The 22,793-nt window shown below is 41.8% G+C and overlaps 1 protein-coding gene across 1 annotated transcript; it reads left to right on the forward strand.

Annotated features, from left to right (window-relative positions):
* Positions 1–381: 381 nt before the first annotated feature.
* Positions 382–20,537, forward strand: LOC306962904 (uncharacterized protein). The gene is made up of 6 exons (XM_079556280.1): positions 382–505; positions 1,859–2,123; positions 10,112–10,226; positions 13,765–13,867; positions 16,091–16,295; positions 20,320–20,537. The coding sequence occupies exons 2-6, from the start codon at positions 1,934–1,936 to the stop codon at positions 20,481–20,483; spliced, it is 777 nt and encodes a 258-aa protein (XP_079412406.1). The 5' UTR covers positions 382–505; positions 1,859–1,933; the 3' UTR covers positions 20,484–20,537.
* The last annotated feature ends 2,256 nt before the right edge of the window (positions 20,538–22,793 follow it).

The raw sequence follows: 22,793 nt of genomic DNA on the forward strand, positions 1-22,793 counted from the left end.
CAGGACGATGGAAAGAGTTGAGTTCTGATACAAGCTGAGAGTTATCTAAACATTTGGCTCGTGTTCATGAACCTTTATGAGCGAAAGTCGTCCGTCCTCATACCTGCGACACATTCAGAACATTGCGTTTCCCACTGACTCCCGGCTCAACCTGTTAAGGGCCGTCCCAGCGAGGGATGGGTGTTGTTTATCTAATACAGCTTTTGATTAACGTAATTGAGCGGTGGCCCTGTCCACTCTTTCTGTGCCACTTACAGTAAATAAATAGAACATAGAAACAGGGGGGGTGGGGGGAGACTATTGTGCCGGTGCCAGGGCTGAATTGAAAGCCGCCAGGTCCCGGGACAATGGTCGATAATGATCTCCTGTGCCTCTCTATAGGACCAGGGAAAGCGAGGAGACAAAGGACCAACCTCCAGCTGGTGGCGAGGAGGATTGAGTGCCGCAGACGCTTTCGCCAAACAAACGAGGGAAATCCACTCTCTGTAACAGACAAAGGGATTCGGTGGGTTACACGCATGAATAAGTCAAGTAGTGCTGGCGTACAAGGCTGAACTGCTGTTACTGTGTCCCCCCCTGTGAGAGTAATATAGGATTACATTGTCTGTGAGTGGTTTGGCTTGTTCCAATGGTGTCTCTCTACAGTAGACCGGGACTGTATTTGCAAAAAAAAAAACGTGCAAGTTGCTCCTTTGACGCCGTACATGAGTCATTCATTTGACATGACTTGATTTCCTATTAAAAATCCCTTTCCTAAACTCATATTCACATTAATAAACATTCTATGGGCTTTTTTCAGTCCCATAGCACCAGTCTATATCACACTACAATGATGACAAACCTTCTGTTGGTCTGTAAATGCAGTAAATTAGAATAACTGCCTTGTATAAAATGTCTCTCTCAAAATGTCTGTAGTGAATGTCTTGAAATAGGCCTCTGTCTCTTTAAGAACCTCTGAGCCTTTCCGACACGCCCCCTCCACACGCTGTCTGTGGCATCAGTGGGGAGGGGGTTCTGCTGAGGAGCAGTGGTTGGTTACTCGGCTGGTGATGAAAGCTCGGAGGCGTCTCCAGGAGGTGGGGGCGTTCCTAGGAGGACTCAGGCAAACCTATCCCTAAAATGGCCGCCATCAGAGTTTTTACAGATTACTCAAAAATACGTGAATGGACAAAATTGACGAAAAAATTACGAAAATGTGGGGGAAAAATGGACAAAAAAATGACAAAAATGTGGGGGAAAAATTACGAAAAAATGACAAAAATGTGGAAAAAAATTTACGAAAAAATGACAAAAATGTGACAAAAATATTACAAAAAAAATACAAAAAATTGACGAAAAAATGACAAAAATGTGACAAAAAATGGACAAAAAAATGACAAAAATGTGACAAAAAATGGACAAAAAAATGACAAAAATGTGACAAAAAATGGACAAAAAAATGACAAAAATGTGACAAAAAATTGATGAAAAAATGACAAAAATGTGACAAAAAATTGACAAAAAAATGTGCCAAGGCAACACTTCAGGCATGTTTTTAATGAGGGAATGACATAATAACATGATGGAAAGATTGAAAAAGTCCATTTTGCATAATACCCCCCCTTTAAGATCTGGACTCTGTTGCCTAATCATCTCATGCTCCCTGAACCGCTCTTTCACAATGTGAGTCTGATGAATCCTGGTATTGTCATCTTGGAATATGTCTGTGCCATCAAGGAAGAAGAAATCCATTGATGGAATAACCTGCTCATTCAGGATGTTCAGCTGATCTCATTCTTTGTGCTCATAGTGTTGCTGAACCTCGACCCCAGATCAGAACAGTTTGTTAAATCCAGGTTTTTGGTTGTGTCTCTTTCAGATCTCAGATACAGCACAGTAAGAAGACCGTAAGAGGCCGACTCCCTCTCAGATTGTACCCGCACACAGAGGCAGGATGCTGGCTAAGATCCTCCAGGACATGTGGGTGGACCCTGACGTGCTGGAGGCTCTGAATGAGGAGCAGAAGAGGGTCCTGTTCGTGAAGATGAGGGAGGAGCAGGTCCGACGCTGGAGAGTGAGAGAAGAAGAGGAGGAGGAGGAGCAGAGGAGCACAGAGAACTACTGCAGCAGGGCCAACAAGAAAGGTACTGAGGGTTTATTCATGTGTTTATCAAGCACTTTTACTGCTACGAAGGTGATCAAAGTCCAACAAAATTAACTCAAATCAAGAACAAAGGTAGCACAAGGCGTACGGCATATTTTACTGGCAGTACCTTTGGGGACTTTCTCCATAACGACGATGAAGTAATATTTTGGCAAACCATCTACTGCTTAATTCACATTGCTCGTGTCCTCTTTCCCCATTATTCACCCACCCACCCACAACTTTTATACAATTATTCTCCCAGTCTTTCCCAATTTTACCCATTTGAACCCTATTTTTCCCTATAAAAAATCTCCTTTTCTCCGAATCTTTACCCTTTGTTTTACCCTTTTTTTCCTTTTTTAAAAATGTTGCCCCATTTCTGCCACTTTTCTGCCACCAAGAAAAGGTTTAGTTACTACTGGTATCGACAAAGTAAAAGCATCTAAAGCAGGTACCGAAAAGAAAGATAAAATCTTTCTTTTGATGCTGTTGGTCATCAACATTAAAAAGAAAAAAAAAAATGGAAAAAAAAAGTTGGGGAAGTGGAACAATAGGTTAAATTGGGGAAACAATTTTGAAAATGTGGGGGGAAAAACGAGGAAAAAAATGGAAACATTTTGGGAGAAATTGGGGGATTAAATGGGAAAAAATTGGGGGGAAATTTTGGGGAAAAAAATATATTTTGGGGAAATTGGGGAAAAAACATGTAGAAAAATTGGTGGAAATTTTAAAGAGAGTTTAAAAATGTTAAAATTAAGTATTTTCTTCCCCCTACATGTTCCAGCCATGTCCTGTATCTGCCCCTTTTAAAGAGACTAAATGCAAGTTGGCCATTTTATACTCACTACTGCCACCTCAGGTCTTACACGTACAGGACATTGTTGGAACATGAAGGAAAATCCTGCACAATAAAGCTGTTACTTTGGGTCTGAAGTGCCGTCATGCACAGGCTTAATATAGAAGGTGCAGCTACACGTGTGACCTTAGGTGGCAGTAGTGAGTATAACATGGCCAACTTGCATCTAGTCTCTTTAAGGAAAATGATGGAAAATTTTGGGGGGAAAAACGTAAAAAATTTGATCAAAAATGGGGGAAATATAAACTCGGAAAGTGTTTTTTCTGCCCTTTTGTAGTTAAAGGAAGTTTCTTGGTTATTTCACCTCAAACAAATGATACAAATGTAAAAGAAGTGAAAAGACTAGATTAACATTATTTATCTATTTTATGGTTCTATATGACAAATATTTTAGTATAGGTGTCGAAAAAAGTATATTTCAGGCGTCGGTACCAAAAACCAAGAATCGTCAAAGTACCCTAATCATCACACTCCTCGGTTTGAGTAAAACAGCCTCTCCAAGTGTGTGAACGCCGTGTCCTCGTGTCAGTCCTCCCACACGTCCCGTCCTTGAAGTGAAGCCAGTTTGTCTCTGGTCGGACTGGTTCAGATAAAGGGAAAACCCACGGCTTAAGCCTCACGGGAGACATGCCTCTGCGGTTACAGTTTAGAGGAACTCAACAATGAAGAGAATGAGGACTATTCTTAGAGCTTTAAAAATATCCTGGAATGTGGCATCAAATACGCAACAAAAACAAATGATCACGGTGTCATTATAGGCGTAACTCGTAACCAGCACACGACACTCGGCCTGAATCTTTCACATATCTTCTGTCGCTTCATTAAAAACATGTACAACGTGTTTTTCCATGACCGTTTGTTCCCACGCTGTGTTTACCTGGCGGTTTGATGCGTAATACTTGTAAAAACTAAATTTAGCTTCAGCCAATTGTTCAGATGCGACTTAATGACATGGTAATTTAACGCTTATTAACGGCGTTATGTAACATTGCCGTAGGAGGAGAAATCAGAGGCTAAACCAGGACCAAAGAAAGGACTACGCTGCTAAAAGTACCCTACTAATAACAAGGAAACAAATCTTAAAATAAGACATTTTGTCTTGTTTTAAGCAAATAAATAGCTAGAATAAAGCAAAAAATGTCCTCCATGATGTGGAGCCAGGCTGATGGTCAGAATCACCTGGCTGGAAGATTCACCTATTGTACATGTTTTTAGTGGTAGGGGAAGCGCACGCAAACACGGGGAGAACATGCTCCACACAGAAAGGCCCCGTCCTCTATACTAAGCTCGTGCATGACGGCACTTTGGACTCGAAGTAACAGCTTTTTGAGTGACAGTGCAGGATTTTCCTTCATGTTCCAACAATGTCCTAATGTGAAGAATGAACTCAGACCTGTTCACCACAACTGCCTCTAAAATCCTGCTCTGTCGCTCAAAAAGTAGTTACTTCGGGTCCGAAGTGCCGTCATGCATAAGCTTAGTATAGAAGGTGCAGTTACACGTAAGACCTGAGGTGGCAGTAGTGAGTATAAAATGGCCAACTTGCATCTCGCCCCTTTAAGGATTAAATACACCTATTAAACTAAAAATCACAGTCAAAAGAACTTGGCACTTGTCATTTTAACAGACTCGGGTCACCTTGCATCTAGTCCCTTTAAAGCAGGGGTAGCCAAGTTTTCCTGGCGGAGGGCCAATTGTCTTTATTGTAAATAGACAGAGGGCTGAAGCCGCTGATTATTAGCCCAAAGTAATGCACAACACTGGAAAAATTACCGTTAAATGAGATAAATGACTTAAAATTGCCTGAATCAAAGTTCCTCTATGTTGAATTTGAATTTGTTTGAACTAATCCAAGATACAAATGCTATAGCGCCGATGGAACAAGAATAAAAAGAGAATAACTACTAGAGGTTTAATCTCGTCTAAGACCAGACCAAATCTACTCAAATCTTAGATTTAATCTCTTAATTTAAGTAGATTTATGTCATTTCTTCCTTAAAACGATTATTATTTTTCCAGTGCACTTCCTTCAAACGCCAGTGTTGTACATAATATATGACCTAATTGGGTGCATTGACAGTATTTCTACCTTTTTTTCTCCCATTTAACTCTAATAATGTTAAAAGAACTCTCTGATTTGGGTAATCATGTTTCTCAAAATCATTTTGAGGGCCAGAGGTGCTGTGCTGGAGGGCCGGATTTGGCCCCCGGGCCTGACGTTGCCTACCCCTGCTTTAAAGAGAGATTCTACACATTAGGACTTTGCAGGAACATGTAAATGAAAATACTTCGTCCCTTTAAATCAATGAGAATTTGTCGGAAAACACAGGGTTTTTTTTTGGATTCCAACTGCACATGGTTGGAATATATTCGTATTTGGGTCACGGCCTGTTATCCTGGGGTGATGCTGAAGCCAGACCAGATAAGAACCGCTGCCACTGGAAACCAATAAGACTAAAGATAGGACTCAATCAGGCTTAAACCAACAAACAACGAAACCAAGATTAAAATCACAAACTAGGCCCAGAGAAAGACCATACCTCGTGTTTAATGACCTTCACTGATCCGCCGTCTTAGTCCCTTCTCCATTCTTCACAAAACAAAACAAATCCTATTACATATTCACCCCCCTCCTCCGCCACCTGCCCGCTCCCGCTCACGTTTTCCGCCTGCGTATCGCGCCGGCTGAAGCAAACAGAGCTCGGGCCATTGTATGTTGTGAAACTCAAGCGATCGGTCTCAATGTCCGTGCACAGATTGAGTAAACACGAAAACGTAACTCGATATATGTGTGTGTTAAAGCCCGCGCTGCGCCTAAACTGTAGTCACACACTGGTACACACTGAAGGGCAGGGAGGTCCGAGCGATTCAACATGATGCTGGTTTGCAACGGAGGATTAAAGGCAAAATGAAAGGATTCTATGCAGCACAGAAAATCACTGAGTAAGGATCTTGTAAAAGTAGTAAACACTTTATTTCATACTACACTTAGACCCTTGTTATGTACCTCATGTGCAAAACAAGCTTGTGCAATAGTGGATACGCAGCAGAGTCATTCACTCAGCACTCTCTCATTTACATATCAAGGCAAAAATAAACCCTTTGAGCCCCAGGGCAGCGTAGTAGATAGTCCTGTCGTAGAGGTAGTAGTAGTAGAAGTAGTTCTTAAAGGAATAGGCCACCGTTTTTACATACTGAGATATGTTCTTACCTGAGCTTTGACGAGTTCTTTAGGACCTGTCTGATCTTCCCCCGTGCCTTCAGTCACGTAAACACAGCGCAGACGGCGTTAGCATTTAGCCTCTCCCTCTCTCCTCTATAGCTCCAAAACAGGTCAAGATAGAAGCTACCAAGCTCTTCCACGTTTTCCCTATTTAAATATGGTTACATGAAGTGTTCCACTACAAAGTATAATTACACAAAATTAAACAATGTGGATTTTCTAAGTGGATAAAAGGGGGGACTATATTGTAAGGCGTAATAATACCAGGAGTAGTTTGGCATCTGCACAGTAAAGTGAAGATTACTGCGCGGATTTCGAACTACTAAATTAAAATTCATCAAATTACGAACATATAATGGCACTCTGGTAAAATTACCACACACATGTGACATAAAAAAACTATATTTTATCTACATGATCTGGCGACCCCCCAAATTTGTCTCGTGACCCCCTTGGGGGTCCTGACCCCCAGGTTGAGAACCACTGGTTTAAGTGATATAGATGCAGACGGCATCTCGTCATAGAAGGGGGCGTGGCCTCGCCAAGGGGGAAAATAGAATCATTTGGGAAACTAAATTTTCCACTCTTTTTAGCCATTTTCTGGTGGAATATGAACTTATTTATCACATAAAATAAAGTCAAGTGTAAATCGGGCCCATATGGATATTTTCTCACAGCAGATTGTTCAGTAGAAGTAAAAAAACGGCAGTTGTAGCTAGCGCTAGCTAACCGTTTGCATTAGCCCAATACTAACATGTAGCATCAGATTGGCATTCTCCGTTTTTTTATGTATTTATGGGCTGTTGAACCACTTTGCTCCTCCCCATGTCTTTGTATCTTTATTTAGTAGAAACTATATTCATAATTCAGCATTCGTTAAAGTCGTTTTTAAATAATTAGAGAAAGTTTAGATTTTTTCAAAATTGTTTTCCCCCTTAACTGTTTTTAAACATGACCATATATGGGCGATTCCAGAGACGCCGTCTGTATCTATACCAAAATGTATCAACAAATGTAAATTATGTTAAAGACCCAAGGGTAAAAAAAATGACCTGATCGAGCAAAACCAATGTGATTCGTTGATTCAGAATCGAAATTGTCCAGCTTACTAAACTTAGACACCAAATTTGTTGTAAACCAGTGCAGTCTTTATTATTTCTTAACCTAGAATGATTAAAATTTAAGGAAAAATAATTTACTTAGAGCATGAATAAAGCTGGATATAAAATCTTATCTGGCAACATTATGTCTGAATCAAGTGTAATTAAACCGTAAGCTCCAGCAAACCCACTATAAATCAGACGGTGCAGTAAAGGCAGGATGAGTGGCTGTAAAGTCATACAAACAGTATAAGTAATGGGTCAATAGTAGAGCTGAAACACAAAGAAACGCTGCGTGACCTCTGTACATATCTACACAAGTGTCATCTGGACTCGGTAATCGAACTGGTAACTCAAGATGGCGCGAAGCTTTTAAGGCTCAGTTACAAATCTCAGGTGGGAACAGGACACGGGGGTAACTAACACGAAGAGCATCAGCGCGTGTCGGTCTGGAAGGGCCACATGTGCATTCTGGAAGAGCCTCAACCGAGCTTTACCCAAATCTAAAAGCTATAAAGAAAAGCATCAAAATAGCGAGAAAATGTGGATGAAAACAAAACAAAAACGTGAGAAAAACACAACAAAAAATGATAGAAAAAATCATTAAAAAAACAACAAAAATATGACAAAAATGACGTGACGAAAAGTTTCCATCACTTTTGTAGGTTACATTGTTGCTCTCCAGTCGAGAAGCTTTTGGATTTGGGTAAAGCCCGGTATAAAAAAAACATGAATCTAAAAGCAATTCCGTGGAGTATAGATTGATACAGACGGCATCTCTGGAATCGCCCATTTATGGTCATTTTTGAAATCAGTTAAGGGGGAAAACTATTTTGAAAAAATGTACATTTTCTCTAATTATTCAAAAACTACTTTAACAAATGCTGAATTGTGAATTGTGAAGTTTTCTACTAAATAAAGATACAAGGAGAGGAGCAAAGTGGTTCAACAGCCCATACATACATGAATAACGGAGAATGCTAACAGGATGCTACATGTTAGCATCGGGCTAATGCTAGCGGCTTGCTAGCGCTTGCTATGACTGCCGTTTTTTTACTTCTACTGAACAATCTGCTGTGAGAAAATATCCATATGGGCCCGATTTACACTTGACTTTATTTGTGTGATGAATAAGTTCATATTCCACCAGAAAATGGCTAAAAAGAGTGAAAAATTGTGTTTCTCAAAAGACTCTATTTTCCCCCTCAGTGAGGCCACGCCCCCTTCTATGACGAGATGCCATCTGTATCTATGGTGTGCCACAAGGTTCAATTTTGGGACCATTATTATTTATTATTGATATTAATGATTCTTTTTGCTGATGATACCAATCAAAAAAATAATAATAAAAAGCCGAACTGGGGAAAATGCACTTGTTAATGTTAAGGCGGGTGGTTAGAGGTTAAATCATGAATTTGTGGAAGTGTCACAATTACGCTAATTTGGGCCAGGCTGGTCAGAGTCCAGGCCTGTTTTTCAGTCCCAGTCCGTAATACAGACTATGTGGCACAGAAGAACATAAGAAGGTGCAAATTTGACAAGAGAATTTGGCAATGAAGTGAAAAGTCAGGCGTGCGATATAGGGAAGAGGAAACTTTGACTTCTTGGCAAATAACAAAAGAGTTTCATCAGACTTTATCGTAGGTAAGAGGTCCTTTCCAAATCATTAACCTCTGAGTCAACTATCGGGCAGGAACTGGTGTTGACAGTGAACATAAAGGCGCGGCGTCTCACTGAAGGCCTTTGTCCCGTCGGGAGAATTCCCATCTGAAGCAATTTATATGTGTCAGCCCCGTCTTAAAACGATACAGTCTGTGTTAAAACCAGGGTCAGATCAGACCTAAACCGGGCGCTAAACCAGGTCTGGACCAGGACTAGACTTGGTGCGGGTGACTTTACGCCTGGACCCAGACGGTGACATCATCCCTCGAGCCGTGTCTTTGAGAAACATCATGGAAAACACCGGAGAGACACGGAGAGAAGAAGGGTCATGTGTCGGTCACTGGGAAATATCACTGCACTTTCATACACTACAAAAAGAGAATATCAAGCATTGGTTTAAATGACTTGAATTGAGGACGTTTTACACAAATTTAGACTTTTTTCCTGATTGTGCCAAGATTACTTTGCTTGTTTGATGATATTTCAGACTAGTTTTAACCCCTTAACTCCCACCTGAACCGAGCACATTTTCTCCAGTTTGGCTTTACCCCAGTCCAAAAGCATCTGGAAAAAAGCTGTGAAAATAGCAACAAAACTGAGACGAAAACAATGATGGAAATGTGACAAAAAAGTGAGAAACATTGGCAAAAAAGTGACGGAAAATTGATGAAAAAGTGGCAAAAATGTCACAAAAATGTCACAAGGAATTGACAAAAAATTGACGAAGAAATTACAATAATGTTACAAAAAAAATCAAAAAAATGACAAAAATGTGACAAATGTGGCAAAAAATGACAAAAAAAATGACAAATAAGTTACAAAAATGAGTTGAATATCCAACAAAAAAATGATGGAAAAAAAAAATCTGACGTGAGGAAAAAGATCCTCTCGGTTCAGGTGGGAGTTAAGAGGTTAATAATCTTGGTAAAGCTGGAGTAACATTAGAGTGGGCCAAAGTATTCTGGATCACCTGGACCAACGCTCCAGGCACAGCTTTTATATTATTTATCATTGGAACAGAACGTATGAGAGAGTCTCCATTTCCTTATGACACAGCACCATCTAGTGGCCACGCGCCGCACCTGCGCTGTAGGCTGAGTCTCAGAGCCTCGGTGTGACCATGTTGTTTGTCTCATGTTTTCCAGTGAAGTCCAAACAGGTGAGCTGGCTCCTCGGGCGAGACGGAGACGTGAGCGTGATCGTCATCGGAGAAACAGAGGAGTTCAGAGGCTGCAAACTGCTGCAAAACATCAACAACAGGTGAAGAAACATGCTGCACTGGCACATGTTTGTTTGAATTTACTTACTGGGCCTTAGGTTATAAAAGGTTTCCACGGGGATTTCATTACATTATCATTTTTCATATAATTGTGCCAAAATAAAGGCCTTAACCTCTTAACTCCCGCCTGAACCGAGAGCATTTTCTCCAATTTTTTTTGTCCATTTTTTTGTCACTTTTTCGTCAAATTATTCACATTTTTTTGTCAAATTCTTATCACTTTTTCTGCCATTTTTTCTCAATTTTTCGTCAAATTTTCTCACTTTTTTGTCATTTTTTTGGTACATTTTTTCTCAATTTTTCGTCAAATTTTTCTCACTTTTTTGTCAAATTTTTGTCACTTTTTCGTCAAATTATTCGCATTTTTTTGTCAAATTCTTATCACTTTTTCTGCCATTTTTTCTCAATTTTTCGTCAAATTTTCTCACTTTTTTGTCAATTTTTTCTCAATTTTTCTCATTTTTTTTCATCCATTTTTTCTCAATTTTTCGTCAAATTTTTCTCACTTTTTCGTCAATTTTTTCTCACTTTTTCATTTTCTCACATTTTCATCCTTGTTTTCGTCTCAGTTTTGTTGCTATTTTCACACCTTTTTTCCTTTTGGATTGGGGTAAAGCTGGAGAAAATGTGCTCGGTTCAGGCGGGAGTTTAGAGGTTAAATGTCACTAAAAAGCAATAAATCGGATTCTGACTGGCATCTAAATGCCTTGGAGACTAATCACATTGCTGGACTATTTTGTCTATTGTACTGCATATGTTAATCAAAAATACAGATGTTACCTCTCTTTTGACCTTCTCAGAAATGTGTGCTCTATAAATCAGGGGCCGAATTAAATAATCTCAAACCATAGACTGTAAAAAATAATGGACGTCTTCTCCTCACTCCTCCCCTTTTACCATAATGACCACAGTCGAGGGGAAAGTCATGGAGGATTTACAGACTCCTCCTCCCCAGCTCTGACGAAGCATGTTCCTAAAAAGGGCATAAGGGCGGGATCTTCACTGTAGACTCCGCCCTTGCGTGACGTGTAGCTCGCGCTGCTCCAATGCTAACAGTCCAACGCTCATTAAGTACGAGATTTTAAAAATTCTTATTACGAAAACCAGCCTGGTTTCGTAAATTGTGACTAACCCAGCGTTATCTCAGGAGGAAGATCCAGCCTAGTCTAGTGTTGAAAAAATTGAAACCAGGCGTTAAAGTTGTTAGGTTTGGTTAATTTATTTGTACCCGTGGGTAAATTTGTCTTGCAATTCTGAGAACTAGTCAACACATTAAAACACATTATACAAAGATAAAACATCACACATATTTAAATATAAAGCTTGTAAGTGCTCCAGATACTAACAGGAAGTGCCTTTGTTACAGAAACAACTGAAGTTTAAGCCACTTGACAGCAACAAAGTTAAAAAACCCGTGTCTGGGGTGATTTGATCCCTGCTCATAAAGGAAAGGGCAGCGAGAACAAAGCTTTTCTTAAAACGGTTCGTGTGGCTCATTGGCATCAAAAACCGACGCCCAGACGGAAGCATCGAAACTCTGAATGCAAAGGATGCTCAGAGTCTTTTACAATGCTTCGTGCCGTCCTCTCTGTCTATCATGCAGAAAGTCCAAATTTGTTTCTAACAGAAGAGCTCCCGTACCAGGCGACCAGGCAAAGCTCGGGTCCCTTCGATGAACGCCCCATAGAAAAGTGACATCACAGTTTTATCTACATGAAAGAAGGACAGTTTCCGAAGACAATACAGTCGTTGGTGGCCCTTTTTACAAACAGCAGCACAGTTTTCATTAAAATTCAGTTTGCAATCTATAATTGTACCAAGATAACTGTAGGACTCCACACACTCCATGTGTTGTCCCTTTATATATGTTACAACATGTGGGAGAGCGCTCTTTTTAAGGTGTCTAAACTCCAATGCTTTTCAATGGGGGCCTAGTGGCGATATGGAGGGACAACAGCAATGGAGGCCCCCAGTGTCGTGGTCATAAAGCAGAGCAGCCAGCGCCCATTGTCTCAAACACATGGCCCGATCATTGACTGTAATGTAGAGTCAAAGATCCAGCAAGATTTTGTACATTATTATACTAACAATACCTGTTTAATCGCTCTAAAGGGGCTGAAAACACAGTCAACCCCCTCCAAACCCTCCTGTTCGGTCATTTGAGGAAACACCCTGGAAAGTGGCGTTTAACTTGGGTCACGAGTTTGTTGATGAGGAAATAAATCAACCTGCCATTAAGCCAAAATGCCTTCCCCTTTTGTAGCATATGTTCAATGTTGATTAGCAAGCATTGTCCTAACCAATAAGGCCAATAACTAACTTTGGTAATCTTTGTCTCACATTCATATCTCAATATCTACTGAACCAGAACTTGGGACAATGCATAAAGCCATGTTCTTCTTCTTCTTTCTTCATCTTTCTTAAGAGCAGCCGCATGTCTCTTTCTTCTTGGGTTAACCTGATTATGTAAAGGTTAATTCCAGCTGCTAATGCCCCGTTGACTGCGGCACATTGACGTGTGACAGTCATCTCCTTGTCTTTAAAGAAGCCCCGGGGCCCGGTCTGTTCGTTAGTCTCATGGTCCCGATAACTGAGCTGAAGCGCCGGCTCCTGCCCCTGATTAGATTACATGGGACTTGTTTTCCTAAATGACAAACTGATTCAGAGGCTGTGGGGTCAGTGGGATGTCACGATGTTAAGTTTTAATGGTCAGGTTCAGAGAGAAGAAAATATTAGTCGTGTTTGGCGATTTGAGCGCTGAAATGTGGCACGAGCTCTTCAGGAGACAGAGTGAATATGCAGGATTACTCAATCATGCATGAACGAAACTAGAGATGCACCGATCCAGCTTTTTTGATACCGATACTTGGTTTTGAGTATCTGCCGATACCCGATATTTACTGATACCACTTTCTTAAAGGAACAGGCCACCGTTTTTACATACTGAGATATGTTCTTACCTGAGCTTTGACGAGTTCTTTAGGACCTGTCTGATCTTCCCCCGTGCCTTCAGTCACGTAAACACAGCGCAGACGGCGTTAGCATTTAGCCTCTCCCTCTCTCCACTATAGCTCCAAAACAGGTCAAGATAGAAGCTACCAAGCTCTTCCACGTTTTCCCTATTTAAATATGGTTACGTGAAGTGTTCCACTACAAAGTATAATTACACAAAATTAAACAATGTGGATTTTCTAAGCGGATAAAAGGGGGAACTATATTGTAAGGCGTAATAATACCAGGAGTAGTTTGGCATCCGCACAGTAAAGTGAAGATTACTGCGCATCTGCTTTCAAAACTACCATACTATTATCGTTTACCGGGACCCTGCCCTGTTGGCCCTGTAGCCGAGCAATACCTTTTTACATGATCATCACACAGTTACAGTGTTTCTTCTCCCGACATTTTTAACAATGCATTCTATTATTACAGTAGAACGTAGAATGCACAGTCAGTAATCAATAGTAAAACTGGATTGATCCCGAGAGGCTGGGTTTTCACAGCGCGCTCTTTTGTTTGCAGGCTGCTGGGCGATAATCTGAATGGCATCCAGACACAGCCGAGTCCAGGAAACGAGGCGCAGGAACCAGGGCTTAAGGAGGAAGAGGAGGCGCGCGGCACAGATGTGAGTGGGACAGCGCTGCCTTTAGTCTTCGCCGGGTTTTCAGGAGGGTTTGGGAGAATATTGTTACGTAGGAAAGGCAGAAATACACAGAGAATCCGGACTTCTATGATACATTTCCATAAAAGTTGAGTTTGTTGGTTGAGTTTTGACCCTTGAAGGTTGTTTTTACTCACACAGACAAGGGCCATTTTCTAAACTTGCTGACTATATTGAAATATTTTCATGTGGAAGTGTTTAGAAATGGCCAAAAAGCACTTCTTTATTAGTCTTTGAATAGCCTATTTTAATGGAAAAATCTAATTACAAAACAAACAAACTAGAAAATTCCGCCTTTAACACTCAATAAGGAAAGAAACTAGATATTGAAAAATCCTTCAAAACATTAAGTAGATTGTGGTGTAAGAAAAATGGCCTCAGTAATTACTTTCCTAATAAATTCATCAAGAGATTTTGACTCAATATTTAAGCGCCTTATTCTGCATATACGGCATTTTCGGTGTTTCAGGTGGAAGTTTATCTATAACTAGTTCCCCTTTTACCCCCCACTTTAATCCATTTACTCCAGTTCAGCTTTACCCAAATCTAAAAGCTCCTTGATGCCTATAGATATGTTTCCAATGACATCACACATTTCAGTGGCCATTTTGAATACCGAAGTAGAATTATGCAGTACTACAACATGTAACAATATCTCTACTCAGGATGAAAATAAAAGACGACTGATCGACAGTGGCATTTCTATGAACTGGTAATCATTGCTCAAGGAGAAAACAGTTAAAATACGACCCCAGCGATGCACGTTTATGTGATATAACCAGAAAATGTGGCACAGACGTAGCAGCTCCGTCTGTCAAGCCACAGCAGGATTTACTAAAGATCTGCTTCACTAAATGAACACATTTAGATTAAACACAAAACCTTTCTCTGTGATTTTTACAGTTTGTCATGTCGACAGAGTCTCAGTCTGAGTCAGTGTTTAAGCTGCTCAAGACGTTAGCATGCTACCGGTTAGCAACTGTCGACTGTCAATGGCTTCAACCTGATAAACACATGTGGGCCAGATCTTGTGGCGGCGCACGGGGCGGCGCAGGCTCTTGGCGAATTATTTTCCGAGTGGCGGCGCTATATGTGCCATTGGCCTCCGCCACCTGTGAGGGGGCGTCACTAGAGGAGGCGACTGCACTGATGGAAACACGGCTGACATTCACTTCCTGGTTTACATTGCGCTGTCTTGCGTTCTTTCTTAAGCCTTAGGCTCTCACAGGTCAAACTAAAAACTATATTTACCCCATCGTGAGCTAAACCATGTTCACGTCTCGAGAGAAAAAGAGCTACAGCGTCCGCTGTGGCGCGGATCGGCCGCGCTTGGCGTAAACGCGAAGCAAAACAAAAGCACATGTTCCCCCCACACAACCACACAACCACTCTCCTGGACGCGGAGTCGATCTGGTTGGAGGAAAATCTGTGTCTCCTCCCACTTACATGCGCTAAGTCTGGAGTGTGAGCGCAAAATGTCACGCTATCGTCTCCGTTTTGATGCACAAGATCGGGCCCATGTGTGTCTCACATCTGTGACACTGAGGAAAAACTACAGTAACAGCTCTGACCTCTGACCTCTGTCACATGTTGTATCCAAGGCTAGATGTTTGTGGTTCAGGGCTTTCTCTTGGAGAGGTCAGAGCTGAGCTGTTGAAGCTAAATGCTAACCGGTAGCACGCTAGCGTCTTGAGCAGCTTAAACATTGACTTACTGGTTTCTTCATATAAACGTGCATCTCTGGGTGTGTCTCTCAGTCGTCTTTCTTTTATATCTTGAGTAGAGATATTGTTACATTTGTAGTACTGCACACTTCTACTTCGGTATTCAAAATGGCCACCATAACAACAAAGGTCACATGACTGAAAAGCATGTATTGGCCAGTAGTGTAACACTTAATTTGAAAGCTACAAAACTGATCGTAATTTTTATGTTGTCATGTTTTTATAGGCTTTTTTGTAGATTTTTCATTGCTTTTTCTTGGGGTTTTTACGTGTATTTGTCATGTTTTGTCGCTTTTTGTTGCTTTTACTTGTGCTTCTGTTGCTTTTGTATTGTGTAGTTTGACGGTATTTATACAAGAAGCTTTTACATTTGGGTAAAGCCGAACTGCTAGAACAACTGTCCCATAATAAATAACAGTAAATAAGTTTTATATCTGGGTCTAACTCCTCGGTTCCCCCCCAGGACGTCGCTTCGTCCCCGCCCTCGTCTTCGGAGGAGGACATGGACCTGAAGGAGACCGACAGCAGCGACAGTGAGTCGGGCAGCGGCTCGGACACCCCCGCAGACTGGGCGCCGCCCCTCTACAGGACCCATCTCCGTCTCCACGACAACAGGACGACGACAACAACAGCGAGGGGGGAGGGTTCAGGCGAGCGACGGGAAAGAGGTGAGAGGCACCGAGTGCGGGAGATCAGAAAGAGCTGCAGGACAGAGAGAAATGTCGAATTGTGGCGAGTGTTAAGAAAGTGATTCGCAATTTATACTTTAAAATGTAGCTTTGGTTCCATGTGCGGATTTTAAACACCTCGAAATTCATTTAAACCAGAGAGAAGAGTAAAAAAGGAACTTACTAATACAAAAGGCCTAATGAATAATATGCATGGCTCACCCTAACCCTAAGAAGATTACTAATGCTTATTAATGTCTTATTAAAGGAATAGGCCACCGTTTTTACATACTGAGATATGTTCTTACCTTAGCTTTGACGAGTTCTTTAGGACCTGTCTGATCTTCACCCGTGCCTTCAGTCACGTAAACACAGCGCAGACGGCGTTAGCATTTAGCCTCTCCCTCTCTCCTCTATAGCTCCAAAACAGGTCAAGATAGAAGCTACCAAGCTCTTCCACGTTTTCCCTATTTAAATATGGTTACGTGAAGTGTTCCACTACAAAGTATAATTACACAAAATTAAACTATGTGGATTTTCTGGCGGATAAAAGGGGGAACTATATTGTAAGGCGTAATTATACCCGGAGTATGGCATCCGCACAGTAAAGTGAAGATTACTGTGCGGATTTTGAGCTACTCCTGGTATTATTACGCCTTACAATATAGTTCCCCCTTTTATCCGCTTAGAAAATCCACATAGTTTAATTTTGTGTAATTATACTTTGTAGTGGAACACTTCACGTAACCATATTTAAATAGGGAAAACGTGGAAGAGCTTGGTAGCTTCTATCTTGACCTGTTTTGGAGCTATAGAGGAGAGAGGGAGAGGCTAAATGCTAACGCCGTCTGCGCTGTGTTTACGTGACTGAAGGCACGGGGGAAGATCAGACAGGTCCTAAAGAACTCGTCAAAGCTAAGGTAAGAACAAATCTCAGTATGTAAAAACGGTGGCCTGTTCCTTTAAGTCATTTATCTAATTTAAGATGGTCATTTTTCCAGTGTTGTGCTTCACTTTGGGCTAATAATCAGCGGCTTCGGCCCTCGGTCTATTTACAATAAAGAAAATCAGCCCTCTGCCAAGGAAACTTGCCTACCCCTGATATAGACCCTTCATATTTGACCTGTGTAATGTAAAACAAACATACACCATATTCAGTCCCATCCATCCATCCATCCATCCATTTTCTTCCGCTTTATCCGGGGCCGGGTCGCGGGGGCAGCAGTCTCAGCAGAGATGCCCAAACTTCCCGATCCACACACACTTCCTCCAGCTGTTCTGGGGGGACCCCGAGGCGACACCAGGCCAGCTCGGAGACATAGTCCCACCACCGTGTCCTGGGTCTTCCACGAGGCCTTGTCCCACTAGGACATGCCTGGAACACCTCCCGCGGGAGGCGACCAGGAGGCATCCGAAACAGATGCCCGAGCCACCTCAGCTGGCTCCTTTCGACGTGGAGGAGCAGCGACTCTACTCCGAGCTCCTCCCGGGTAGCTGAGCTCCTCACCCGATCTCGGAGGGTGCGCCCAGCCACCCTGCGAAGGAAACTCATTTCGGCCGCTTGTATTCGCAATCTTGTCCTTTCGGTCATTACCCAAATCTCATGACCATAGGTGAGGGTGGGAACGTAGATCGATCGGTAAATCGAGAGCTTTGCCCTCCGACTCAGCTCCCTCTTCACCACGACAGACCGATACAGCGACCGCATCACTGCTGACGCTGCACCGATCCGTCTGTCGATCTCACGCTCCATCCGTCCCTCACTCGTGAACAAGACCCCGAGATACTTGAACTCCTCCACTTGAGGTAAGGACTCCCCACCGACCTGGAGAGGGGAAACCACCTTTTTCCGGTGGAGGACCATGGCCTCGGATTTGGAGGTGCTGATCCTCATCCCGGCCGCTACACACTCGGCTGCAAACCGCCCCAGTGCGTGCTGAAGGTCCCGGTTTGTTGAAGCCAACAGAACAACATCATCTGCAAACAGCAGAGATGAGACTCTGAGGCTCCCAAACCGGACACCCTCCGGCCCCTGGCTGCGCCGAGAAATTCTGTCCATAAAAGTAATGAACAGAACCGGTGACAAAGGGCAGCCCTGGCGGAGACCAACACGCACCGGGAACAGGTCTGACTTACTGCCGGCAATGCGAACCAAGCTCCTGCTGCGGTCATACAGGGAACGGACAGCCCTTAGCAGAGGGCCCCGGACCCCATACTCCCGGAGCACCCCCCACAGGGCACCACGAGGGACGCGGTCGAACGCTTTCTCCAAGTCCACAAAACACATGTGGACTGGTTGGGCGAACTCCCACGAACCCTCGAGCACCCGACGGAGGGTATAGAGTTGGTCCAGTGTGCCACGACCAGGACGAATATTCAGTCCCATGTATTGAATTGTAATAACGGTCAAACACAAACTTGTTTTGTTTAATCAGAGGTCAGAAATGTGTTTATATTGTGTTGATTTGTGTTTAACCTCTTAACCCCCACTATGTAAAAACGGTGGCCTATTCCTTTAATACTTAATGAGCACCCCTTAATATGAAGCGATACAGAATCTGGCCCTCCAACTCAGAACTTTTGGCCCCCCAAGATGATTTATTAAATACTATTTTCACATCTTTGTCACTGTTGCGTCACATTTTTGTTGCCATTTCAACACTTTTTTTGTAGCCTGGCCACCAATTCATGTTCTCGTAGGAAAGGTGTGGTTTACGATCGTCCATAGTCGTTTTTTGGGCACTACCAATGTCCATCATATGCACGTCGTAGTCATAGCCAATCGTATCACCGTATCAGATGACGTATGACGTACCCGCTGTAAACTTTCAAGCTACACTATTTAGAGCACGGTCTAAAGCTTGATCGAAAAATGGCATCGTGTCTGCTGCTGTCATGTTGGATCCGTCCCTCCTCGTTCTGTGATTGGTCCCAAATCCATGCAAAGATTTCGGCCATGGTCCCCAGGCTGCTGTGAAGTTTGATTTGATTCGAGCGCACACAGCAGCATGGGGATTCCCAGGATAACATTATCAAGAAGCTTTTAGGGTAACACTTTGCATTACGGGCCGGTAAGTCCTTGGTACTAACAGTGGTACTTACAGTGGTACTTACGGTGGTACTTATGGTGGTAGTTACAGTGGTACTTATAGTGGTACTTACAGTGGTACTTACAATGGTACTTATGGTGGTAGTTACAGTGGTAATTCTCTGTACTTATTGTGGTACTTAAAGGATACTGTAGTGAGAATTACCAAGTATGTACTTCTAGACACAGTGGTAACTCTTAGTAATGAAGGTTGTACTTCTTGTTTTCCCTAATGCTGTTTTATGTTGTTTTATAGTCACACAATCCTGGAAATTACTTCTGTTTGTAGAAGTACCACATTTACTACCTATGAATTGCTGCTGTACTATCCTTGAATTACCAATAAGTACCATAGATGTATCACTGTAATTACTAGAAACTATCATTTAAAGTACCAAAGTAAATAGAAGTAGACCTTCATACAGTGGTAACTCGGTGTCTCCCTAACCCCTTACCCTAATTACTAGTAATTATGACTTTCAGTACCACAATAATAACCTAGAATTACCACTGTAAATACTAGTACTTACTACTGTAATTACCACTGGAAGTACCACTGTCATTACTAGTCATTACCACTATAAGTACCACGGACTTACCGGCCCGTAATGTAAAGTGTTACCGCTTTTAGATTTGGGTGAAGCCTAACTGGAGAACATGTGCTCGGTTCAGGTGGGGGTTAAAGATAAATGACAGTTAACAATGCAATACACTTAAAGAGCACAACACATTTCAGTTTGGGGGCCTTTAATCTGAATAAAACCTGCTAAATCTCTTCATGCATGTCATTGTTGCGTATAAAAGTTTAGCTTCGGTTCATATTTCAGTCTTTTCTCAAACATTAATGCTCCCGGATGTGTTTTAAATGCTCCCTGTTTGGATTTACAGTTGTTTTCGCTCTCTCTGACCTCGTGTCTTTTCGTCTGTTCCTCCCAGAGCTCACGTCCCACGAGGTGAAGCCGACATCGGGCAGAGGTCGCGTGGCCGAGCTCCGGAAAGCGTTTGCATCCGACAGCTCCGCCCCCTCGTCCTGCTCCAAACCCCCCGTCCCGAGCAAACCGCTGCACCTACGGACACAGACGGCGCCGTGCATTCACTGAGATCAGCCGGAAATCAGACCCTTTTTCTGCTCAGGCCTGGATTGAGAGACTGAACAATCCATACTTTAGCCTGAACTACTACTTCTACTACCACTGCTACTCCTAATTTCATGTATTTTTAGCCGGGAACTGTCAGTGAAGCTTGAGCTGAAAGACAAAATGATGGGACTTTGATGTTTTATTCAAAGAAAGATTTTCAAATGCCCACAGCACAGCACAGACAAACTCAAGCTCAAACTTCGTTATTAATTGAAATGAACATCGTGGCAGGTCAGTTATTGAGTCCGATCAGTCAAAAACAGCTGGATTTGGCTTAAATTTCCGCCTAATTTCAAAATTCTTTCAGTTGAACTTTGACATGAGGCCGCCCAGTGTTACGTCTTGTGGGAGACGCCCGTGCAGCCCATTGGCAAGTGTTTGTTAGCCTCTCTAATGTATTTCCCCTATAGCCGTTAGCATTTAGCCAGCAAACATCGCAAATTATGAACGATCCGGATGTTTTCAGCTGTCAACCCATCGACCACATTTAAGCCTGGTTAGGAATCATGAACGAATGTTCTTGAATGAACTTCATCTAATAATATGTTAATGACGGAGAAACCACAGACTTGATACAAACGCCATTAAAACGGACACACCTCGTCATACTCTTACGTAAGGCCTGGCTTCTCCATTCATGATTCAATCCAACGACTTCTGGAGCACAAATTCTGTAGTGGAGTTTTGCGTTTTTAAAGAAATAACCAGAACGCTCACTCCAGCCACGAGGCAGCAGCTTAAATTGATAAAAAAAAGAAAAAAAGGAAAGAATTCCACATGTGTCCAACAGAGGGCACTGACATAATAATAGATCGGGATATAAACATCACATTATAGCCACGTGCAGTGTTAATTTCGTCGACTAAAATATTTAGTCTTAATTTTAGTCAAAGTGATATTTTTAACGACTAAAATTGGACTAAAACTAAATTAAAAGTTTTTCATGAGACTAAAACTATGACTAAAATGTCCAGATATTTTAGTCGACTAAAATAAGACTAAATAAAAATGAAAAGGAGGGACTAAACTCATCCAAACTTCTATTGACCGTCTGAAAGAGCCTCATATAATTTAAATTCTCTGCCAAAGGATCAACTCTGAGCTTTGTTTATGTGGAGCAGCTCCATGAAGCAGAGGAACAAGATTAAATATGATTATAATGAATATTATCAATGCAAAGTCGACTAAATTAGTCTTAAATTTAGTCGACTAAATTGACATGCAATTTTCGTCGACTAAAACTAGACTAAAATTGAAAAAATCATTTTAGACTAAAACTCGACTAAAATTAAATTACATTTTAGTCAAAAGACTAAAACTAAAATAAAATATGTTGTCAAAATGAACACTGGCCACGTGGTGAATGGACAGGCGGCTGCAGTGAATGAACAATGACTGTGGTGAAGCAGAAGCTTGTGACACGGGCTGGTAAAGTGCAATACAAGTGTGAGCTGTTTTTTTACGAGGCCACAGTCCGGCTCATTATTATTCATTTATTCAAAAAATAACTAGTTGTTAATCCACAACTAGTTTGGGTTTACCCAGATCTAAAAGCTTCTTGAAAAAAAGCGTCAAAACAGGGTCAAAAACAAGGATGAAAACGCAACAACAACAACGTGACAAAAAAGCCACAAAAAGCCACAAAAAAGCAACAAAAGATAAACAAAAACATGACAGAAAAGAGACAATAGCACAATTAACAAAGCAACAAAAACTTGATGAAAACGCGACAAAAAAGCCACAAAAGATAAACAAAAACATGACAGAAAATAGCACAACTAACAAAGCAACAAAAACCTGATGAAAACACGACAAACAAGCAACAAAAAGCCACAAAAAGCAACAAAAGATAAACAAAAACATGACAGAAAAGAGACAATAGCACAATTGACAAAGCAACAAAAACCTGATGAAAACACAACAAAAAAGCAACAACAAAAAAACCTACAAAAACGTGGCCATAATGCGTCAAAAAAGTCACGATCAGTTCTGTCGGTCTTAGCTTTCAAATGAGGCCGATAGGCTGTAAGCTATGGTCGAGAAGCTTTTAGATTTGGGTAAAGCCGAAGTGGAGAAAAAGCACTCAGCGGCTCGTCTTTCTGTGGGGAGTTCACGTGTCCTCCCTGTGCCCGTATAGGTTTCCTCTGGGTGCTGCTGTTTCCCTCCCGCCTAAAACATGTGCAATAGATTGTTGTTTTGGAAACGTCTGTGGGACTTTCCTGGTAAAAACAACAGTCACATAAACATAATAAATTCCAGCTGTTGTTAACC

This window comes from Gobius niger (genome assembly GCF_951799975.1).
Source record: "Gobius niger genome assembly, chromosome: 5".
NCBI lineage: Eukaryota > Metazoa > Chordata > Actinopteri > Gobiiformes > Gobiidae > Gobius > Gobius niger.